General features: G+C 35.1%; 1 protein-coding gene across 4 annotated transcripts in view; it reads left to right on the forward strand.

Moving 5' to 3' along the window:
- Positions 1 to 20,322, forward strand: part of RALYL (RALY RNA binding protein like) — a 382,641-nt gene that overhangs the window by 186,929 nt on the left and 175,390 nt on the right. For all 4 annotated transcript variants that reach the window (XM_085053115.1, XM_085053112.1, XM_085053113.1 and 1 more), the window contains one exon: positions 8,986 to 9,264. In XM_085053115.1, coding sequence (XP_084909241.1) covers positions 9,009 to 9,264 — 256 coding nt within the window. In that variant the 5' untranslated portion in view covers positions 8,986 to 9,008. The remainder of the gene's footprint in view (positions 1 to 8,985; positions 9,265 to 20,322) is intronic.

Here is a 20,322-nt window from a genome sequence, read left to right on the forward strand (position 1 = left end):
ATTATTGTTATTATTACTACTACTATTATTATTATTTTGATCAACTAATATGGGAGATAAAACATCAAAATATTAATAGAAGATACTTAGAAATGTACAGAAATATAGAGATTATACAGTAAAACACAAATACCACTAATCCTCAAAACAAATTCTCATATTTTCAATTAAACTATATATTTTCTATTAAACCTCCTCGTGCTGCAGCATTTTTCCGGTGTTTTGCATTTTTAAATTTCATTCATGCAACAACCCACTGAGCTGGAATATCATCAGTCTTGTTGCCAGTTTCTGAAGAAAGAGGACAAGGTGGAGATATTAAGTGACTTGCATAAGGTCGCTTATCAAGTCTGTACCAGAGCTAGGATTACAACTTGGAAGCTCTTGACTTCTTGTTTGGTATTCAACAGCCTAGACCATGACATTCCTCAAATCCAATTTCAAACTCTTATAAAATAATAGAGGAAATACAAGGGAGCAAAATGCTAGCCCAAATAATGCTAATGAAAGTTTTCTCAGAGACTGCGGTAGCATAAAATTGTTCTATCCATGAGTAGATTATAGCATTTCCATAAGCAATAAATATCAGATGTTACTTTAAAAAGACATGATCTTCTTCCCTTAAGAATAATTTGAAAAATTTCTCAATATCAGCCTTGCTATGTTTAATGTCATGTGTCCCAAAAAACAGCTTAGTACATAATAGAGAAGGATTGAAATAAGAACTGCAGTGTTGGCAAAACATCTAACCATGACATTGGTATTCTTATTAGAGTCAGTTTTAAATAATGCCTTTAGATCCTAAATCATTAAAATAACTCAATAATTAAAATTTCAGAAGGTGGTATACTTTGCAGATGTAAACTCCCTTGAGGACAGAGAAAACTGGTAGAGTTTATTAGGAAGGTTAGAAATATAAAAAATAATAGTAGGAGACTGTCTTACTTGCCAAGGCTCATTTAATCCTCACAGTGATATGAAGCTGAGAGGAAAGCAAAAACACAGAGGGAGGAACTCTGTCAAATGACACCAAGCATTTCTACTGAGCATGAGATTAGCTGGAAATGTCATACAAGAGCAAATATAGCTAAGGGTTTTTTGGGCCATCCAAAGTATCACGAAGTTACCAAGTGAAGAGAAAGACAGCAGTCCTGCAGCTTTAATTGTGACTGGACCCAAAACTGAAGATTGAAAACAGATTTAGACCACGGAAATCACAGAAAGTCAGAAATGCTTTAAAAATTATTAAAAAGCCAGCAGGAATGAGTGATGAGAGAAGATTAAAATGGCTTGTTGTATAAATGATAAATGATGACTTAGAGGAAATGAGATAGCTGGCTACAAATAGATCTGGTCAAAATACTGGAAGTGAAGGGAAGTTTACCTTTTGCTTAAAAAAACAAACAAAAGACCCCAAACTTGTTCATTTCCTTCTCCAAGAACCTGCCTGACAACATGTAAAAGCAACACATCCCAAGATGAAAAGTTTCCATTATCATTTCCTGGATAGATATATCCAGCACATCGGTCACAACAAAGACATGTTAAAGAAAGGTATCAAAGCTAATGTTCTCTTTTTTTCCCTTTAATTAGTATCAAAACTGTCCAAATTGTGCTCTGTCTCCTAGAAGCCTTTTGAAAGGGGAAGTATTACCTGCAGGACAGTAGCAAAGGTCCCATTCTGGAATCTGTTAACTGATCTCGATTGTCTCATCTCTTGAACACTCCCTCAGTGTGTATCTCTTTAAGAAATTACACAGTTAGATAATGTATTATCTTTACTCCATTTCAAACTCCACTTAGAATCCTGAGTAAATATTATTATTTTTTTATTTATTTTACTCCTGTTTCACTGTATTATTTACCCAAACATACTGGTATGTGCTTTCACAATTATTTTATTATCCTAGCCACCAGAGTTGAGTCTTGATTTTACAACCTATAAATAAATAAATCCTTGTATTTTGTAGGCTTTAAATATGATGGAGAAAAGGGACCCATATCTGAGTGCTAATCGAATATTGTACTAGATGTATTGTACTAGATTGTACTAGAGAAATGTATTTCTTTACATGATTCTGCAGGGTTATTTTCTATATCCTGAGAAAAATGAGCTTGCAAACAGGAGGGAAATCCCTATTTTTCTGTGCTGACAGGTTTCATTTCCTTCTGCCCATTTGGGTGGGAGAAAGTTCCAGCACCATGAGCTAGAGCAGGTAAGTTGCAGTAGGAAGCTGCAACTTCTGCCCACCTGTACAGACCCCAGACCTTTTTCCTCCTGCTCCTTGGAGGTGTTGCTACTCCCTTACTCTCCAAATGCTTAAACATCTAATGTGAAATATTGTATCCCTAGAAGTGGTTATTTTATCCCTAGAAGTGGTTATTTTTTGTCTCAATGTTATAAATAATAATCTGTAGTTATGTTAATTTTTTTAACAAGTAGATATATTTTACTCACATTCCACTAAGAGAGTATTTGTCCCTTTGAGGAGAGTGACAGCAGAAGATGAAGTGAGCTCTGCTACATCATTTTATCTTTCAGTCCTTCATTTTCTACAAGATGCAGCATTGCAAGTACTGATGCATATTGTCATTTATGTGGCTCCAGAGATGCCAACTTGAAGGGAGCATTGTCCATGTTACAGACATGATGTGTCAACCACTTCTTAAAAATAATTGAAAAGAAGCTAAAAGCTAAACCAGATAAAAACAATCAAATAAATAAATAAATGAAAAGGCATGATATCTTGAAGAGAGAGAGAGAGAGAGAGAGAGAGAGAGAGAGAGAAAGCATATACATTGACTTTAATGATGACTGGAAAAGCCCAGAGTATTTTGATGTGAATTTAACCAACCATCTCATGAATATTTTTTTCTTTATTTGTGTGACCTAGATTCAGTAATTCATTAAAACTGAATTTAAAACGTAAAGAAGAAAGGATTTCTCCAAAACAAAATATATTTTATCTGACAGCTTTGTGTTCTCTCTTTTTCCTCCTTCCATTTATCCCTGTCATCCTGAAGTATGCACTAGTCATGCTTCCAACAGATATGAAAAATTTTATAGGCATTTTGTCAAGTACTGATTTAATTGATATAAAATACTTTTAATGACTGCTTATTAAAGGAATTAACATGAATATTGAATTTCATCTATAAAATATTAGTATCAGTGCAAAATAAATCTATGTTGTCTAGGACATTTAACCCACAGAAGGACACTTCAAATGCTTGAATACTTAAATTTTTCTGCAGCATTATAAAAATATTCATGTTGTCACTGTTACTAAAAGGTGATTAAAAATAGAGAAAATATGGCCTATTTTTTTATATTGATAAACATTTTAATAATTATTGATTCTTAAAACTCAAAGACAGCATGTCACAGAAAGCTCAGCTATTAAAGCAACAATTGAACCTTGTTATTGACAAAAGTTCAGCTTTTAACTGAGGCTGGATAGCAGAAGGGCAGAGATTGCTGGTAAATTCTGAAAAGAGCAAAGCTGCATGCTTTGGGCCTGAGACTCATCACTGGTTATAGTGCTGCATTTTGTCTGTCTAAGGACCAATACCTTGATGTTTGATATTTGCCAGAATGACCATGTTCAGCTTGACCCCCAAATATCCTAGCAATTAATTCTCACAGTCTGTACTTATTACTGTGGATTCCATTGGGCAGACAAACATCACTGTTCAACCATGAGTCTGCTAAGGGCTTGATCTTTTTTAGATGGTTTTACAATTATCAAACGTGTACTGTGCATCTCAGTGCACAAGCATCTTATCATAAATAGTAAAAATTAAGATTTGGACTTTAATGGTGCTTAGAGTAACTTGTCAATGATGAGAATTTTCATATTTAAAAATCTTTCTCCACAGAATTAATCTTTTTATATCAGACAAATCTGATACAGACTGTTGAATACTGCCTGGCCACCTCTAAACATGATCTCAATTTTGTTTTTTTTTTTTTGGGGAGGAAGGGTGAGGATGAAAGAAGGGAAATAAAAGTGGTTTTCATTTTTATCCTGTTTTCTTTTGTAAAAAGAATAAATACATAAAAGCTTGATATTAAACCTCTATATAAGTAATACAGTGTTACTCAATTTTCAGAAAGCATTTGTATTCCATAAAGATTTTCAGATTTTTTATTTCAGCTTTTCCTCAGTAGACCTTATTTTTAACTAAAGTAACTGCAAGTCATGGTTAGTTCATTCAAATATGCAGACTTTTTCTATTTGCTTAAAAGTAACAAAGGTTTTATTGATGAAAGGAAAGAAAACAGCTCTAAACCAAAAGCATATAAATAGGTAGAAACTCCTGAAATTATTACTAAACTTAATGAAGACAATATTTTTAAAGCAAAAGTAGGCATAGACCTTAGGGGAGGGAAAAATAAAATAAAAAAAAAATCCCCAAGCCATCAATATAAATATTGCTTAATCTTCTAAAGAGATTTATCTGATTTTTCTAATACTTTGGTTAATTCAGCATAGTAAAATGCATAAGGACATCTCCAGAGATAAATTTAAAAATAAATTAAATTGGTAGAAATTTTACTTAAAGATTATGAGTTTCACTCAGTATTTTAAAGTAAGAAATAGCTTTACAATTGGAAAGATGTTGAAGTGAATTGCTTTCAAAATCCCTCTAACTTAGATCATCAAATTTCTATATACCCTAATTTTTTCTTTCAGTGACAAAATTGCTGTATGTTCAAAGACAAATTTTGCATTTTATTGTGTGAGGAATCATTGGTAAAGTGCATAAAGCAGCATATGGAGCAGAAGTCAAATAGGGCTATTATGGTCACACCTTGACCCTACACCCTAAAAGAAATGCCTGAGAGTTACTGGAATGTAGAATTTGAAAATTGTTCCCTTTCTCTTTGCTTCCAGTCCTGTGCTTTCCCTGCACTGGGCGATGGCACAACTGTAAAGGGATTTTTGTCTCCACTGCTGTGATGTTAGGCATTGCACCAGAGGAGTAACATCTATGTGGGTTCATATATCCCTCTTATGGATGAGAAGATGAGTTTCACAGCTACAAAGCAATGCATTGTCATGCTGTTACTTAGCCAAACTTTGTCGGAAAATGCTGCAAAAGTGCAGGAAGCCAAGATTTAAACTCTACCCCCCCTCTTCAGCTCTTAAAACTGACTGGTTTAAACTTTTCACTTTGCACCCTGGATAACAAGAATCTCACTTTAGTAATTTGCATTTTCATTCCGGTTTGACATGTTAAAAATGTTAATGTTTAAGAAAGACTTGCAAACTTCAGAGATCTATGTGATAAAATAAATGGTCTAATTTACAGCTTTTATTTTACATATACCAAGACTTAAACTAGTTACGTCTTGGTAGAATAATTAAATCAGCTACTGCATAGAACAATGCTGTATATAATTAATATTGAATAAATAAATATGATTAAGAGCTCTGACAGCTAAATGTTATTTGTAAAACATTTTTAAAAGGTATGCTTGGCATATAGGAAATATTTATTACCAGAAAGGATCACTTCAATAATAGGAAATTAGCAAGATGCCTTATTAAAGGCTGCAAGGAAATGAGATCATTTCAGATATGTTTCTCTCTCTATTTAATTTATTTCTGCATTTGTATGAGACACAATGTTTGTGATTTTACTGATAGCTCAGAGAATATGAGTATAATTCAGTATTCACAGATGCATATTATAAGTGAGGTGTAGAAGTTGCCATAAGTTCTTTCACATTGTAATGAAGATCCCATGGATCTTTGAATTTTAATAAATATTCACAATAGCATTGTGACCAGTAAGGCAATCAAAACTCAATCATTCACATTAGTACTATTCTCACTCTTTGAATTTCTGCAGCACGTTTTCCTGACTGCTCATTTGAATATGAGAGAACTCATTAAACAACTACTTTCCTTTGTGTTATAAAAATATAGTAAATTTGCATTGCAAACAACAACTACAAGAGAGAAATATTCAATGTCCTATTCAAGTCTATTTAAATTAGTACATTGAAAAACTGGGCAAAAATAAAATGAGGATTTTTATGAAATAGAAAAAGGAATAGTTCACCAAATCCCATGTTAAATGGCTAAACAATAGAAGAAATACAGAGTGTGGTACTCTGGTGTTTAGAAAACAATTTTGGTGGTAATAAATAAAGAGTTTTGTTGCATATAATTTTCATGCAAAGCTTGACTTCTGGCAGATTTCCTGTAGATGTTTTCTTCTTGTCATTTTTTTTCAATGGTCTGTTGGTTGTGCTTAAACATTCCAGCTGAGGTCATATCATCATGTTAGAAGTTGTATAAAAACACGTTGAGACACAGTGCTTAGTAAAAAAATGCAGGTCTGAAGATTAAAAAGTGGAAAGAGAGGCATTAAAAACATCTTACTGAGAGTCACACAGCAGGTTAGTGGAAGAGACATGTCTACCTGTCAAGGTTACTGCTTTCTAGAGCAGTGATCTTACTTGTGATAAACTACCTGTGTGGGTTCAGTAAAATGAGTTCAGCTACACACTCAATAAATGTACCCAGACAATATCAAGAAAATGCTAAGAATTATATAAGAACTGATACAACTCTTTTTCCTGGCTCTTTGCAAAGATGAACACAATCCTCTCCATGGTAAGTTTTCCCAATAGAGTGGTATTTGAAATGCTGTGCAGCCACAGAGGATATCAGTGGTTCCCTGTTCATCAGCAACCTGACTGCATTAACCTTTATCTTTATGCCTTGTTGCATCTGCCATGTTACCTCTTCAGTTTGGCTCATTAGAGCTCTTTAAGCTGACATGGCTGTGCTGTTGTTCACTTTGACTCCCATGTAATCAAGCTGCGTCAAGGGAAATTTGGGTTAGATATTAAGAAAAGGTTTTTTACAGAAAGAGTAATCAAGTTTTGGAATTACCTGCCCAGTGAGGTGGTGGAGTCACCATGCCTGGATGTGTTTACAAAAAGATTGGACTCAGTGGCATACTTTAGTTGAGGTGGTATTAGGGCATGGGTTGGACTTGGTGATCTTGGAGGTCTCTTCCACCCCTGTGATCCTGTGATTCTGTAATACAGGTGTATCTAAGATGGGGCTAAATTTCCTAGATCTCAGAAAATATCAGCAATCTATTTTATGCCAATATGGATCTTAGTGTATATTATATTTATGTTTTTTAAATGGTTTGTCTTCAAATTAGTACCAAGTGTACTACTTTGAACGTTCATAATATTCAGGTTAACATATACGCAGACAGACATGACTTCAAATATGCACAGTCTACACAGCAATCTAGAAATATACGGTATAGAGTCTGTCTCATGACAAAGCTCAGAGGCTTGTGGTCAAGGCAGTTTTCCTGGTTTTCCATCATGAAATTTGTGCATTTACACAGTAATGTGTGTCCAGAATGTATTCAATAATCAATAAACTTAGAGGAAAACATCCTTTTTTCTTGTTTTCTTCAGTGTTTTCTCTAAGTGCTACAATATAAAGTAAGTTGCCATGTTGTCAATCAAGTGAAAGCTATTTGATTGGCATCTCTATTGCATACATTTATTTAATAAAGCAGTCTGAGACTCGGAAGGACTGCCCACACTTCTCCACTGTGTGTTCTTGTCTGGAAGGTGGGGTTTGGATCCTCTGGGATGGAGGCAGTCAAAGTGCTGATGGCTGTGACTGTGGCTGTTTTGTTCTCCAGGTATTCTGCAGAGTTCAGTGACAATGGTTTCTTTTTCCAGCTTCGTATATGGTAGCTACTGATTTAAAATGTGAAACTTCTGATTCAGGTGTCCAGAATAGAGGTCATTATACCTTTTCATTCTGAAGAATGAACCGAGCTTTATCTGTGAGAAGTATTTAACTGGATTCTCTTCTTGCCTGAGTTTTTCCTGTGATCTAGTCAAAAGTATGAACAGGTTAAAAAATAGTAACACAGTTCATGGCTGTAAGACATGGCCTATATTTGACTGCTGCCTAAATGACCTTCTTCTTACAAAATAAGTTTTCTATACTTAAAGCTGTGCATATTTTTGACATTTCTGTTCTCCACTAAAGCTAAAGAAAATCCAAGTGCTGAGGCGGGAAAATTTCTCTCATTATATTTCCATCTAAGTAAACTAATGTAAATGAAGAGACCTGGCGGCAGGTAGAATTTGCTTACATGTTATGAAAATCACATGCACTTCAGAGGGGTGAGGCTAAATGAACAAAAAAAGTGTTGTTTTTTCTTCTTCTTTTACCAAATCTTTCCCAGAAATTATGTGGTTATTCCCATCAGAGAAATGCCCGGATGCATTTCGACTTGTGACCTTAGATGAAAGAGCAAAGCAGCAAGCAAATTTGTGTTTCTAGAGTTAAAGTGGTTTGTTTTCCTACTTTTTAATTCCCAGAACATAAGCCACTGTCTTTTCTCTTTTCTCTTTTCCTACTGAATTTACAGGGAAAATTGTTCTGATAGAAACATATTGATTGCAGTAAAGAATTGTATGTTACCTGCCCTGCACACCTCACAGCGATATTTAACTGGTGAGAAATGTGCTCTAACTGACACCAAACAAATGCAGAGTTGTTTTTCATTTTAAGAGTTTGCTCTCTACATGGCCTTGAATGTTCATTTCTTTGACAGTAGATAATGATTCATTCTCTTGCTTTGCAGTTTCTAGATGGCTAAGTACTTAAAAAGTCAATATTGAATTTCTAAGCAGAACTCCACATATGATTACAGTAAAGCTCAACTATCACAGCACTGTATTAAGAGATGCATTGGTATATTTCACATCTATAAAAAATAAGAAGTTTAAATTTCACTTTTGAGCAGTATTTTAAAATGTTCTACCTTGGTTTTATTGATAATAATTTTAGAAAGTTTGATTCTTCTGAGTCAAGATTCACCCAAAGTGAAAAATAAAAAGTGAATTATTGCTGGAAAAATCATCGAAAGTCTCGGTAACTATATGCTTAGAAACATAATTCTCTTTGTTGTTTATCTAAGGTTTAAAGCCAAGTGATCCAACCATGACCGGCAAAACACAGACCAGCAATGTCACCAATAAGAACGACCCAAAGTCCCTCAACTCCAGAGTCTTCATCGGCAATCTGAACACAGCCATTGTCAAAAAAGGTGACATCGAAGCAATCTTTGCAAAGTACGGGAAGATAGTTGGCTGCTCAGTGCACAAAGGTTATGCGTTCGTACAGTACATGAGCGAGAGGCACGCGAGGGCTGCCGTGGCAGGGGAGAATGCCAGGATCATCGCAGGGCAGCCACTAGGTAAGGATTTATTAATTCCATTAAAATACTGCCTTATCTCTCCTTTTTATTTGAAATATCATCTGCTGCTGCCGCCTGTAGGACTAGTGAGTTTACTTTGCCAATGTTCCATCTCAGCATATTTCCAGGATGTTGGATCTGAGAAGTTTTAATGTATGATATGTTACCTAGATATTAGAAAATATTTAGCACTATAAACTGCTGATTTATTAAACAGATCACTTCTGACATTATACTGCTCTGTCTAATTCCAGTGTAGTGAACATGATTATTCTTGTGAGGAAAACATAAGCATTTTTTCTTAGACTCTAGTTAGTAAATTTTGTGTAATATAACAAGGCTCGTCTCATAGATCTGGTCATCTTTCATGTAATGAATCTAAAATTATACACAGCACAGTAATATGTCAGATATTATAAAGAAACAAAAGAAGAGTTTTTATGTGTCCTTGAAATCCTACTGAATCAAACTGTAACACTGTCATTCTTTTAAAGTCCTTTATTAAAAACTAAGGTTGCAGTTTTCCCACAAAGTACTGTAAAACTTTTTCATCTGAATTCCAAACTAAACAAAAGGAAAAAAGTAATATTTTTGTCTACTTGCTTTGTCATGAATGCTTAAGTAAGATCTAGGTGTTTCATATTGCAACTTTTACCTCTGAAAACTATTTGCAATTACATGTGTAGGCTGTCAATTATAAACTCTGAAGTACAGTACTAACCTTACCTGTCATATATACAGAGTAGTAATGAGCAGTACAGTAAGATGTTTGGTAGGATTCAGAGGTCTTTCACTAGACTTCTTAACTCAATTGCTCATATCCAAACCCAAGTGTTCAATGGCTATGTCAGAAAAGATGAAGTGTAGCCAGTGGTTTGGCTGTAACAAATCATAAAGAATGGATATGGCTTGTTCATTTTCAATGTTGCAGGCTGTGGAAATCTATTTTTCTTATTGTTTGTAGAAACTGAAGCATTTGTGTTAGATGCTTTGTTCTTTTATCACAGTTGTTGGACAGTAAATTTAAGTTTTGTAACTCCTACCTTTTGGGTTCAAGAGATAAACAGATTAAATCATTTCAATTATATTCAAGGGGAGATTGCTTTACAACTTCATTAGGAAAAGTCATATAGAAGAGGGAAATAAAAGAACTTAAGTGATAAAAGCAAGGCAGCAAAGTCAGTCTGTGGGATGGCATTATTAGAATACATTTCCTGGAGCGGTGTTCTCCAAGCAATAGGCCATGTAATGCCATCAGTGCATTATTTACAGCTTCTTGAACACTGGTCTGACCAGATTTTTTAAACTGTGCTTTCCTAAGGCAATAGATCTGTTATTACTATGATTACTGTTGCTAGTCTCTTTTAGTATTTCTTGTGGCATCTATAATATGCCAAGGTTTTTGTACAAGGAAATGCCCTTTCACTACCCAGTGTAGCTCTGTGCTTTCTTTAGCAGGGAAGTGAATTCTTTGCAAGGGAAATTAAGTGACCAATACTTACTTTGAATGCTTGAATATTTTAATAACAGAAATGGTTTGCTCAATATCAAGTTTCAACTGTTTTATCTTAAAATACTTAGATTTTACTACAAACTCTCTTGATGACATATTTCATGTCTCAGTTGTTATCAGTATGGTTTGACAAAAAGAATGAATTTGTGAAAGAAGTACTTGTTGTTAAATAAATTATTTCTATGAATTCTTTTAATTGGTAGTAAACTAACGGTCACCACACATTAATAGATGACTGAGAAAATTTACTTGGGATTATGGCCCAGAATAGCTCATGCACAAATAGTGTATTATTGTAAAAATTCTTGATGAAAATGTCTTTTTTCTCTGTCCTAAGGGCTTTGCATTCTGAAATAAATAGAACTAATGAATTTATATCAACATCCAAGTTATGGAGAGAGGGCAAGAAAATCCTGTTACAGATGTATGAGTAAACTTGATTGACATAGCTGAATTTTCTTTTAAATTGAATTAGAATAGTTTAGTGATATAATGAGGGTTGGATAATAGTCAGTTGTGGAAACCTATTTGAACAAAGGAATATTTGAAAAAGATTATTCCATGGTATATGCCTGATATTTACACTTTAGTACTCAGTACCTCACAAAAGAAAGAATAACGTCATTTAGGCTGTGTTATTAATGTACATTAGCTCTTTCATGGTATAGCCAACTGAACTGTTTACATTAGCTCCTGCCTTTTATGGATTCTTGCCATTCAAAATTGTGCAGCTTTATCCATGAGTCATAAACCTTTCACATGTATTCAACTGAAATTAAAAACTGAACCTGTAAATTCTTACAGCTGTTTGTAGAGTGCTGAACAAACCACTGGTTACCCCATCTAAATGTTTCTTCTGAGGTGGAGTCCCAAAATATTAGGTTCAGTTGGTATATAACACGGCACTTTGTTTAGCAATTTCCTCAGAAGTACAAATCTAAAATATTGGTATTGCCCTCAGTCTTGCCAGGTTCCTGTGGGTATTTATAATTGGCCTGTTGCTCTCCTCCATCAGCTCTAAAGTTCCTACTGATGTGTTTGGTGCTCAGTGATATCTATTGGTGGTGCCGTGGATACTGCAACTTGACAGAAGTGGATTTCATGAGCTGTGTGATTATTTCCAAGCTTTCTGTTTCATAAAGTTCAACACAATCTAAACAGCTGTGGGGCAGAGGTCATAAAGGAACACAAAAAATATGCTTGGGAAATTTATTGGTCTCATTGTGAAGTTCAGTGTAGTTTCTTGAAGTAATATTATGTCTTCATGGGAATAGCATGTTTTCCTGCCCACAGGACAGAGACAGGTCAGCATAGAGCACAGGAGTCTGCTTCACAATGAGTATTTTGTAAATTGCTTCGGGCTGGAACTGAGGAAATATTGAAGTTGGTCTAGGACAAAACTGCAAGTTATGTTCTTAGTTGTGGGAGCACATCCATATGATCAACTCTTCTCAAAAGCTTTTCATCTATTTAAACACACTATGAGTTTAGAAAATGTTTGTGCATATCCACTTCCTTGACAAACAGGGCAAAGAGACAGAATATGAATTGTTCTGAGGAAATAGTGAGTTTGTCTGCGAACTTTATCAAGGGTGATTCAACCCCTCTCTGGTGAGAGAAGGATTAGACACCTGCTTGCTCCAAAAGAAGTGGTGCAAGTCCCTCATTGCAGCTGTGGGCTGAGGAGCTGAGCTGAAATTTTTCGTATAGGGATTCAAGGTGCAGCCTCACCACTGCCAAGTGCAGCAGGACGATCACTGCCCTAGTCCTGCTGGCCACACTATTGCTGACACAGGCCAGATTTAACATTTGCCTTCTTGGCCACTGGGCACATGCAGGGTCATGTTCAGCCACTATTGACCAACAACCCCAGGTCCTTTTCCACCAGGCAACTCTCCAGCCATTCTTTCCCCACTCTGTAGCTTTGCATGGGGTTCTTGTGACCCAAGTGCAGTACCTGGCACTTTATCTTATGGAACCCCATACAGCTGGCCTGTTCATTGATTCAGCCTGTCCAGATCCCTCTGTAGAGCCTCCCAACCAACTTGGTGTTGTCTGCAAACATGCTGAGGGTCCACTCAATCCCCTCATCCAAATCATAAATAAAGATTTTGATATAAAGATTTATGTAACAGCTTCTGTCTAAAATTCTGGTATAGCTATCATATCAACTTCTAAATCATAATGTCCCTTTGATTTTTCTTGGTTTATAATGCATTGTCTTTTATTTTATACTATTTTAATTATGATGCTTAATTTTTTCTGTTTTCATGCACATTTTTATGCCAGCATCATTCCTTTAACTTGAGAATTTTTCTTCATTTGTGCCTGAATAAGAGCCAGGCTATTTCACAGGTATGATCAAACAAGTTAAATGGCCAAGGCTCGTACTTTAGTTCTTTTCCATGGAAGACACATGGAATTTCATTCTTGGATCCTTAGGAAAAGGAAAGATTACAGTACCCAGATTACAAGGGGTGCTGTAGTTCTTCAGTTGAAGGCCTTTTTAACTAATAAATTTGTTCCACTGTAGCTTCAATCCTGTTTTGTTGCTGCAAATATTATTCACCTGTGTCTGCCTTCAGGTCTAAAAGAGATGCAGTCTCTGAATATCAACTGAGTGCATATTGACATGTAGTCTAAGGTAAGATGGTGGTTGCAGATATTTATTTTGGGAGACATACTCTTTTGCACATACTTTTGAGAAGCACAAGAGCCCTGAAGGGACTTTCTAAATTATAACTACCCAGTAGAAAATATCCAAGAAGAGCAGGCAATAAAGGGAGACTTTAGAGAATCTCAACATACACCTTTGCCACAAATTGAATTGATGTGATAATAGGGCTATTTTATTTTTTGTTTCACTTGCCTCTACCCAAAACATATCTTCTCTATTTTATATTTGGAATGTCTAACAACATTGAAAGACTTAAATGTGTATTTGCAGAACAAGGACCATCCAGACTGAATCAATTTTTCACCTCCACCTGAACTACAGAAAACATTAATGGGGTTATGAATAGTTATATCTTAAAAAGAATAAATTCTTAATGCTGCTTTAGTAAACTTATTTTTGAAAAAAGCATTTTGGCTTGAAAAATGACAGATTTACCCAAATTTTATGGGTGACTAAGCTTTACCTAAGCCAATGATAGGCTAAGCTAAGAAATTTGAATCTGATTTAGTGGTTATTCAGTTTTGACTTTGTCATCAGTTTTCAGTCAGTAACATGGAAGTATAATAATCTTTCATTTGTACAAATATAACTCATGATATATTAGAGCAATCTTGGTACTCTTACCCACCTCCCTTCCACTAACATAATGGCAGATTATATCAGGAAAGCAATGTTATATTGTTTTAAAGACTATAGTGGAGCTACAATTGAATAGGTTTCTTATTTTGCTTCTGACAAACCTGTAAAGTCTTGAGTTTTATTGTGGGTCAGAGTATTCTAGGCAAGGACAATGGCAATCTTAGAGTAACACCAGGGATTGCACTTACATAATTAAAAAGTGTGAATGTTTTGGTATTTTATTGTATATTTTATTGAAATATTAAAAATGAAAATGTATACATAATAATTTATCATATATTAAAATTGTATGTTAAGTCACATAACATTAAGAGGTTGTATATTGCATTTTCATACTACTGGACCAGAAAGGGCAATGCATTTCATAGAAAATTTTTGGGTCCATTGTAACTTCTGCAGGCACACATTCTAATACATTATACTTACCAGAATTGCACCATCTCTCAGATAATCTGAGAACTCTAGCTCAGTAATAGGCAGGTAACTGTCTATCCAAGTGAGACTTAGAAAGCAAAGATTTTAATTTCTGATAAACCGTGATAATGCTACAGTGTATGGTTTTCAACACTTGAATGTTGTGCTTCAAAGAATATTGTATTCTTCTGGTAAAATAATCCACTTTTTAATGAATAGTGTTTAAACAAAAGCAAAATCACAATTGTGAAATGCTGTATAAAGAATTATCATTATCATGTAAGTTTAAGAAAAAAGGAGTTTAATAAGAAAATACTTGAATCAGTAGAAAAAATTTTTCCATAAACCTGTAAAATTTGTGAGATGTCATGAATGTTAGCTAATTGTGGGGATGACTTTTGCATTTGCTGAACTCATATAAATGTTTGTAGATTACTTCAACATGTGATACCAATTTCTTTTTGTAAAATATCTGTCAACATCTAGGCTGGGTTTTGAGGAAGTTTATTTGATCCAGGATTTTTTTTATGCTGAACTGAACATAATGTAATGATAAAACAAAAAGACCAAATGGTCTTCTTCTAAAATCAAACAAACAAAAACAAAACCTACAAGTGTCGTGCACGTGTAGCCATGATGAACATAATGCCTTTGATGTCACAGAAACCTAGAGTGAAATTAGGGATATCAACCTAGACTTGTGATGTCTTTATTACGTCTTTCCCACTAAATCCCATCTTAGTCAATGTCTTCATCATCCAGCCCTTCGGCACAAACTATTACAGAACTTCTGAAAAATTATTACTTATCCTTCCACAACGTGGTTCAGATGAGCTAAATTTTCCCACTAGAACAGACTCTTTTATCCTATTACAATCTGTTTCTATATTTGGTAACCAGTGTAATCCTGTTTCAGCCTACTTTGTGCAGGAGCAGGGATCCTGCCCAAATTGATCTCATCCTTTTTGCTGCCTAACCATGCCCTCGTGGTCTTGGTGAAGCTTCTACAACAGCACACATGAGTGTCAGCTCTCACTGTAGAGGACCTTGGATACAACTACTAATCATTGTTCATAGGGTCTCTTAATCGTGGATAATTTTCCTATGTCACCTCCTGTTACACATTTTGGTGTCTGCCAAGACTTTTGTACCTTCTATAGTTGCAATAAGATTCTGTAGCCATAAAAGCCGATTATAACCCAGTGCTTTCATGCTCCTGAACACAAAAAGATGATTAAATCTTGTTGCAACTCCACAGTCCTGTTTTTTGTGTATTTCTGTAATCAATATTTCCTCATCCTATAGTCACATGGATGTGAACCATTCCATGTGCTATCCATGCATGTAAAACAACTCATGTAAAGGTATGAAGGAAGGGTGATTTTTAACAATCATCCCTCAGCAGTTCAGGGCAGGGCACCATTGTACAATTGAAGTATGCCTGTTCCAGAAGAACAAGCTGAGTGTTTCATCATGAAAGAAAAATACATATTTTAATGGAATGACCCCTTCCGTTAGACTGAGAATACCTGGAATGAGTGAATTTTACTCCCTATATTTCACAAAAATTTTACTTGTCTCTTAGTTTCACATGAACTCCATATGAAACTACAATTTAAATATATTTTTCATGTTCAGAAAAATACATATCAAGAAAATAGTTTGGTTATGAGGTGAACTTAGGAGGGAGAAGTTTTCCTTGTTAGTTGTTGGGGTCTCTTCTTGTGAAATTCTTTATATATTAGTAAAATAAAAGTTTGCAAAGTTCTTCCTGGCATAAGGTTTTGTACTTTGAGCAGCCTGATGTTAGCTCATGCAAGTGTTAAGTATTCTGTCCATCAAAATGCCAAAAATGATGATCTGATTGCTTGCCATCAGCAGATATTGTAAGAAAATCTTTCCTTCAAGGCTTGATAGAGATGCATATAAAGATACACTTTAGTCTTCTGCATGGCCAGCTCATCTTTATAATCATAGACAAGGTGTTATTATGGGATATTTCTATGTCCTTTTCTGCTATTTGACGCATCTGTATATAGCACAGGCTTTCAACTGCATGAAATGTTATTTTTTTCATCATTTCATCCTTGAGTTTCATAAACACTTTAAATCTTCTTGCAAGATGAGTCTGATATAGCAGTAGTAATTTTGTAAGAACGTTTCAAAACATTTGGATGATGTTATCTCAAAGATCTCAGTGCTCAGCCTTTATTACCTGCATATCTTGATGAGATTGCTCTTGGGTTTTCTGTGGGATTTTTTAATCAAACAATATCCAGTAGATCCTTCTGGATTTGAAAATAGTGCTGTTTTATTTCTGTTACAGGTCTGTAGGAAGTTACCAAAAAGTGTTTTCCTTTGTGGCAGACAAAATTCTGTACCTTTTCTTAAATATACTTGCTTTGATTAGTGACTGCTGGGATCACTAAAATTCATATAGCTATTCTATAATGGTAAATTCTGAACTCTCATAACATCATGCAGTGATAAAAACATTGTTATGATAGGTTCTCTCATAACATTTGTCTCAGTGTCTCATGTGGAATGCACTGTATAAAAACAAGAGCTATCTCTAGGATGCTCTACAATTTTTGGTTTCATATGCTAGGGGGTCTTCTAGTCTACAGCTTCACTTTTTTGCTTTATCTAGCTTGATTTAATTTGATAGTCTGTTTTCCATGCATTTGGCTTCTTTCACTTCAAATAGAACCTAATAAAAAATGAGTCTGATATTTTCTTTTTGATCATTTTACCATACCTCACTATTTCATTTGTACTGATGGAGTTAGAGTAGCTAATGTCTTGTCACCTGTTTTTTATGTGTGCCTGCTGTATCTCCTTGTTTTCTCATTCTTTTGTTAAAGCATTTCCCTTGGTGACCTTTTTCCAAAAGGCATGTGGAGAAATTCACATTTACTACTGGGCGTATGGAAAGTGCAGGGAATTGGAAGATTTCTCATCTAAACTTGACAGGCCAATATTTATCTTTTTAATCTGCAATTTGAAGTATGGATGTTATTAACAGGTATTCAGCACTGAATGGTGACAGGACAGAGTAATGTTATTTTAGTGTACTGCAGAATCTGGATAAGTCCCAGACCTGATATTTGTCTTTGGACTATGATGGTTAAAGCCATGAAATAGATTTGCCTCCAAAGATATCACTCAGCCACTCAGCTGTTTGGAGGAGAAAGTATAGCAAATATTTCTCCTGCCAGAATACCAATGCAGCATAAAAATATTCTTCTTCCATTCATAGTCTAAGTTCATGGAGGCTGGTCTTTACCGTGATGAACTTTTAGGATCATTCTTTTTCTCTTTCTTTCCCTTCATAACAGCAAGCTCCACTAAAATACAAGTGTTCTTTTTCCGTTTAGCTTAACAGAGAAAGGAAATCCTTTCAGTGAATGTTTGCTGTCTCAGATTTGATTTTATGTCTTAAGCCTACTTGCATTTCACACCTGAGGAAAATACAGCAGAGAAAATCTGTTTCTTTCTCAGGTTTCACACCATATCCTATGATTCTTTCAACAGTAGACAATCTCATCAGCAAAGCTGTGTAAGTCATGTATATTGGGAAAAAAAAATCCCAAACTTGGCTGTTTATAACTTACTAATAATTCAGTTATTTTTCAGCACATCATACTGGCAAAATGAAATTCACAGGCAAAAAAAGAGAAATTTGACAAATTAAATGTTCTTACTGTGTACTATTTCTCCCTTCTCTACAAGAAATGTTAGTATTAATGAGCAGCACCATAAGCTTATGAAGTTTCAAGTAAAAGTCATTTTCTAGGTTTTTTAATGACTCAGAACTGAACGCTGCTCATATCCTTGATTGTTATAACCATTTAAGTGACTTCAGTACCTCCTAAAAAGTGATGGAAACTGAATCAGGCTTTTTTCATGGCAAGACTTTTAATTTGCAAAAGGCCAACCGAAAAAGAATTAGGCTGGGTTTTAGTTTCCCTTACAGAATACCTCATATTACTTACAAAATTATAATGTATCTTTAAGAAGACATTGTTCAAACCTAGCACGGAATTTCCAATTTGACATAGATGTAAGTTCAGCTATCTGAGTCCTCAGCTTTCTCCCACTAAATGATAACAGTCAGGCAGCTAAAAGCCATGGACATACTCTAGCTTGCCCAAGACAGAAGTAAAATCATTTCCTCTATTACAGACTAAAGGTGGACAGGAGTTGCTTGGATGCCTTTGATGCCATGAGTAAGACTTTTTTTTTTTTTTTTTTTTTTTTTTTTGTGTGAGATGCTGTGCTTAAAGACCACTGTTTTCCTTTGTGGCAGTCTCAGTATTTTAATACCTTCTTGTTTTAGTCAGACTAGTCAGACCTGTTGCTTGTTTCCCTAGTCTTCTCCTTAACGTGTGCAGAGATTTGATGTTATCCAAACACTTTTATTGTGATCGCACTTATTCGTACACATTGTTGAAATCTCATAAAAAACAACATTTCCAATTGAATTCTGTGGTAAATTACAGTAGACATCTGTGCCACCTATCCTACTGTTTGCAGTTAAATGTCAAATTCTAATTCTCCTGTGCTTTGTTTCATTCTGCTTCAAATGCTTCATACAATCAAGAAAAAGAGAGGAAGAGAATGTAATGAGTTTGAAGTGTGGAATTAACTTTCTTCAAACAAATGTGGGAAGTGTATAATATCTTCTAGTTCTACAACTATTAGGTTTCTGGACTCACTTCATGAAATCTATGTGTATTTAATTAGTGTTTCAGGTGAGGAATACAATATTTTACTGAAAATAGCAAGCATAAAACAAAGAGTAGATGGCAAAAAATAGACACTGGATGACAGGAAGACTCGTACTTGGCAAAATCTGAAGCCATTTCAAGCTGTGATTCACTTCTCAGCTGTACACTATATGAGAATTCAAGATCTTAAATTTCAAAGAAACACTTAAAAATATTTCTTCTTAATAATTTCTTAAGGTAAACTTTATTCCTTGATTTGATACTGTTACAGTTTTTGTTAAATTGTAGAATAATTTGTGGTTTGTAAGACCTTATCTAGTCCAACTTCCTGCTTGAAGCAAGGCTAACACAAAGCAGTGAACAGTCCAGGAGGTTTGTCAGCCACTTTCCAATCCACCCATACTTCCCAGGCTTGGCTGCAAGGATGTCATAGGAAATTGTGTCAAAGACCTTGCTAAAGGTGAAGGGCACTTAAACTACCTCTTCCCCAGCCACTAAGTTATTTATCCCATCATATAAAGCTCACTGGGCTGGTCATAATTTGCCCCAGTAAATGTGCTGACTGCTCCTCATCATCTTCTTCTTCATGAGCCTGGACACAGCTCCTGGGAGGATTTGCATGTTATTGTCCAGTTTGTCATGCTGGGATTGTCCACCTTCAACCAAAAATTCACCCTGATCACAGAAAAAGGTTGTACATACATGTTGGTCAGCGACAGATTCATTGTCCTACTCCAAGCTGCACAGATCATACACAGGGAGCTTCCAAAAAAACTTGAGGACATGATTTGTTTTTTCTCATATTCCCTTTTTTTCCTCCTCAGCCTCTTCCAAGTTCTGCCCCTTTACCACATTATTTCCCTCCTAAAATATTTGACTGCTGTCTACCGCTAAACTATTTTTCCAGTTTTTGTTAACTTTACAAATTTATTTGGTATTTATAAGAGCTTGTCCCAGAAATGTCTCTCTTATTCATGACTTCTGTCATACCCCACTGTCCTTGTTTTTTTTAATTTGTAGTGTTTTGCCAGACTCAAGCTGCTATCTTTTGGTGATGTCAGAGGCTGGGATTAATCATCTGCATG

This window comes from Lichenostomus cassidix, chromosome 2 (genome assembly GCF_008360975.1).
Source record: "Lichenostomus cassidix isolate B80296 chromosome 2, HeHo_3.0, whole genome shotgun sequence".
NCBI lineage: Eukaryota > Metazoa > Chordata > Aves > Passeriformes > Meliphagidae > Lichenostomus > Lichenostomus cassidix.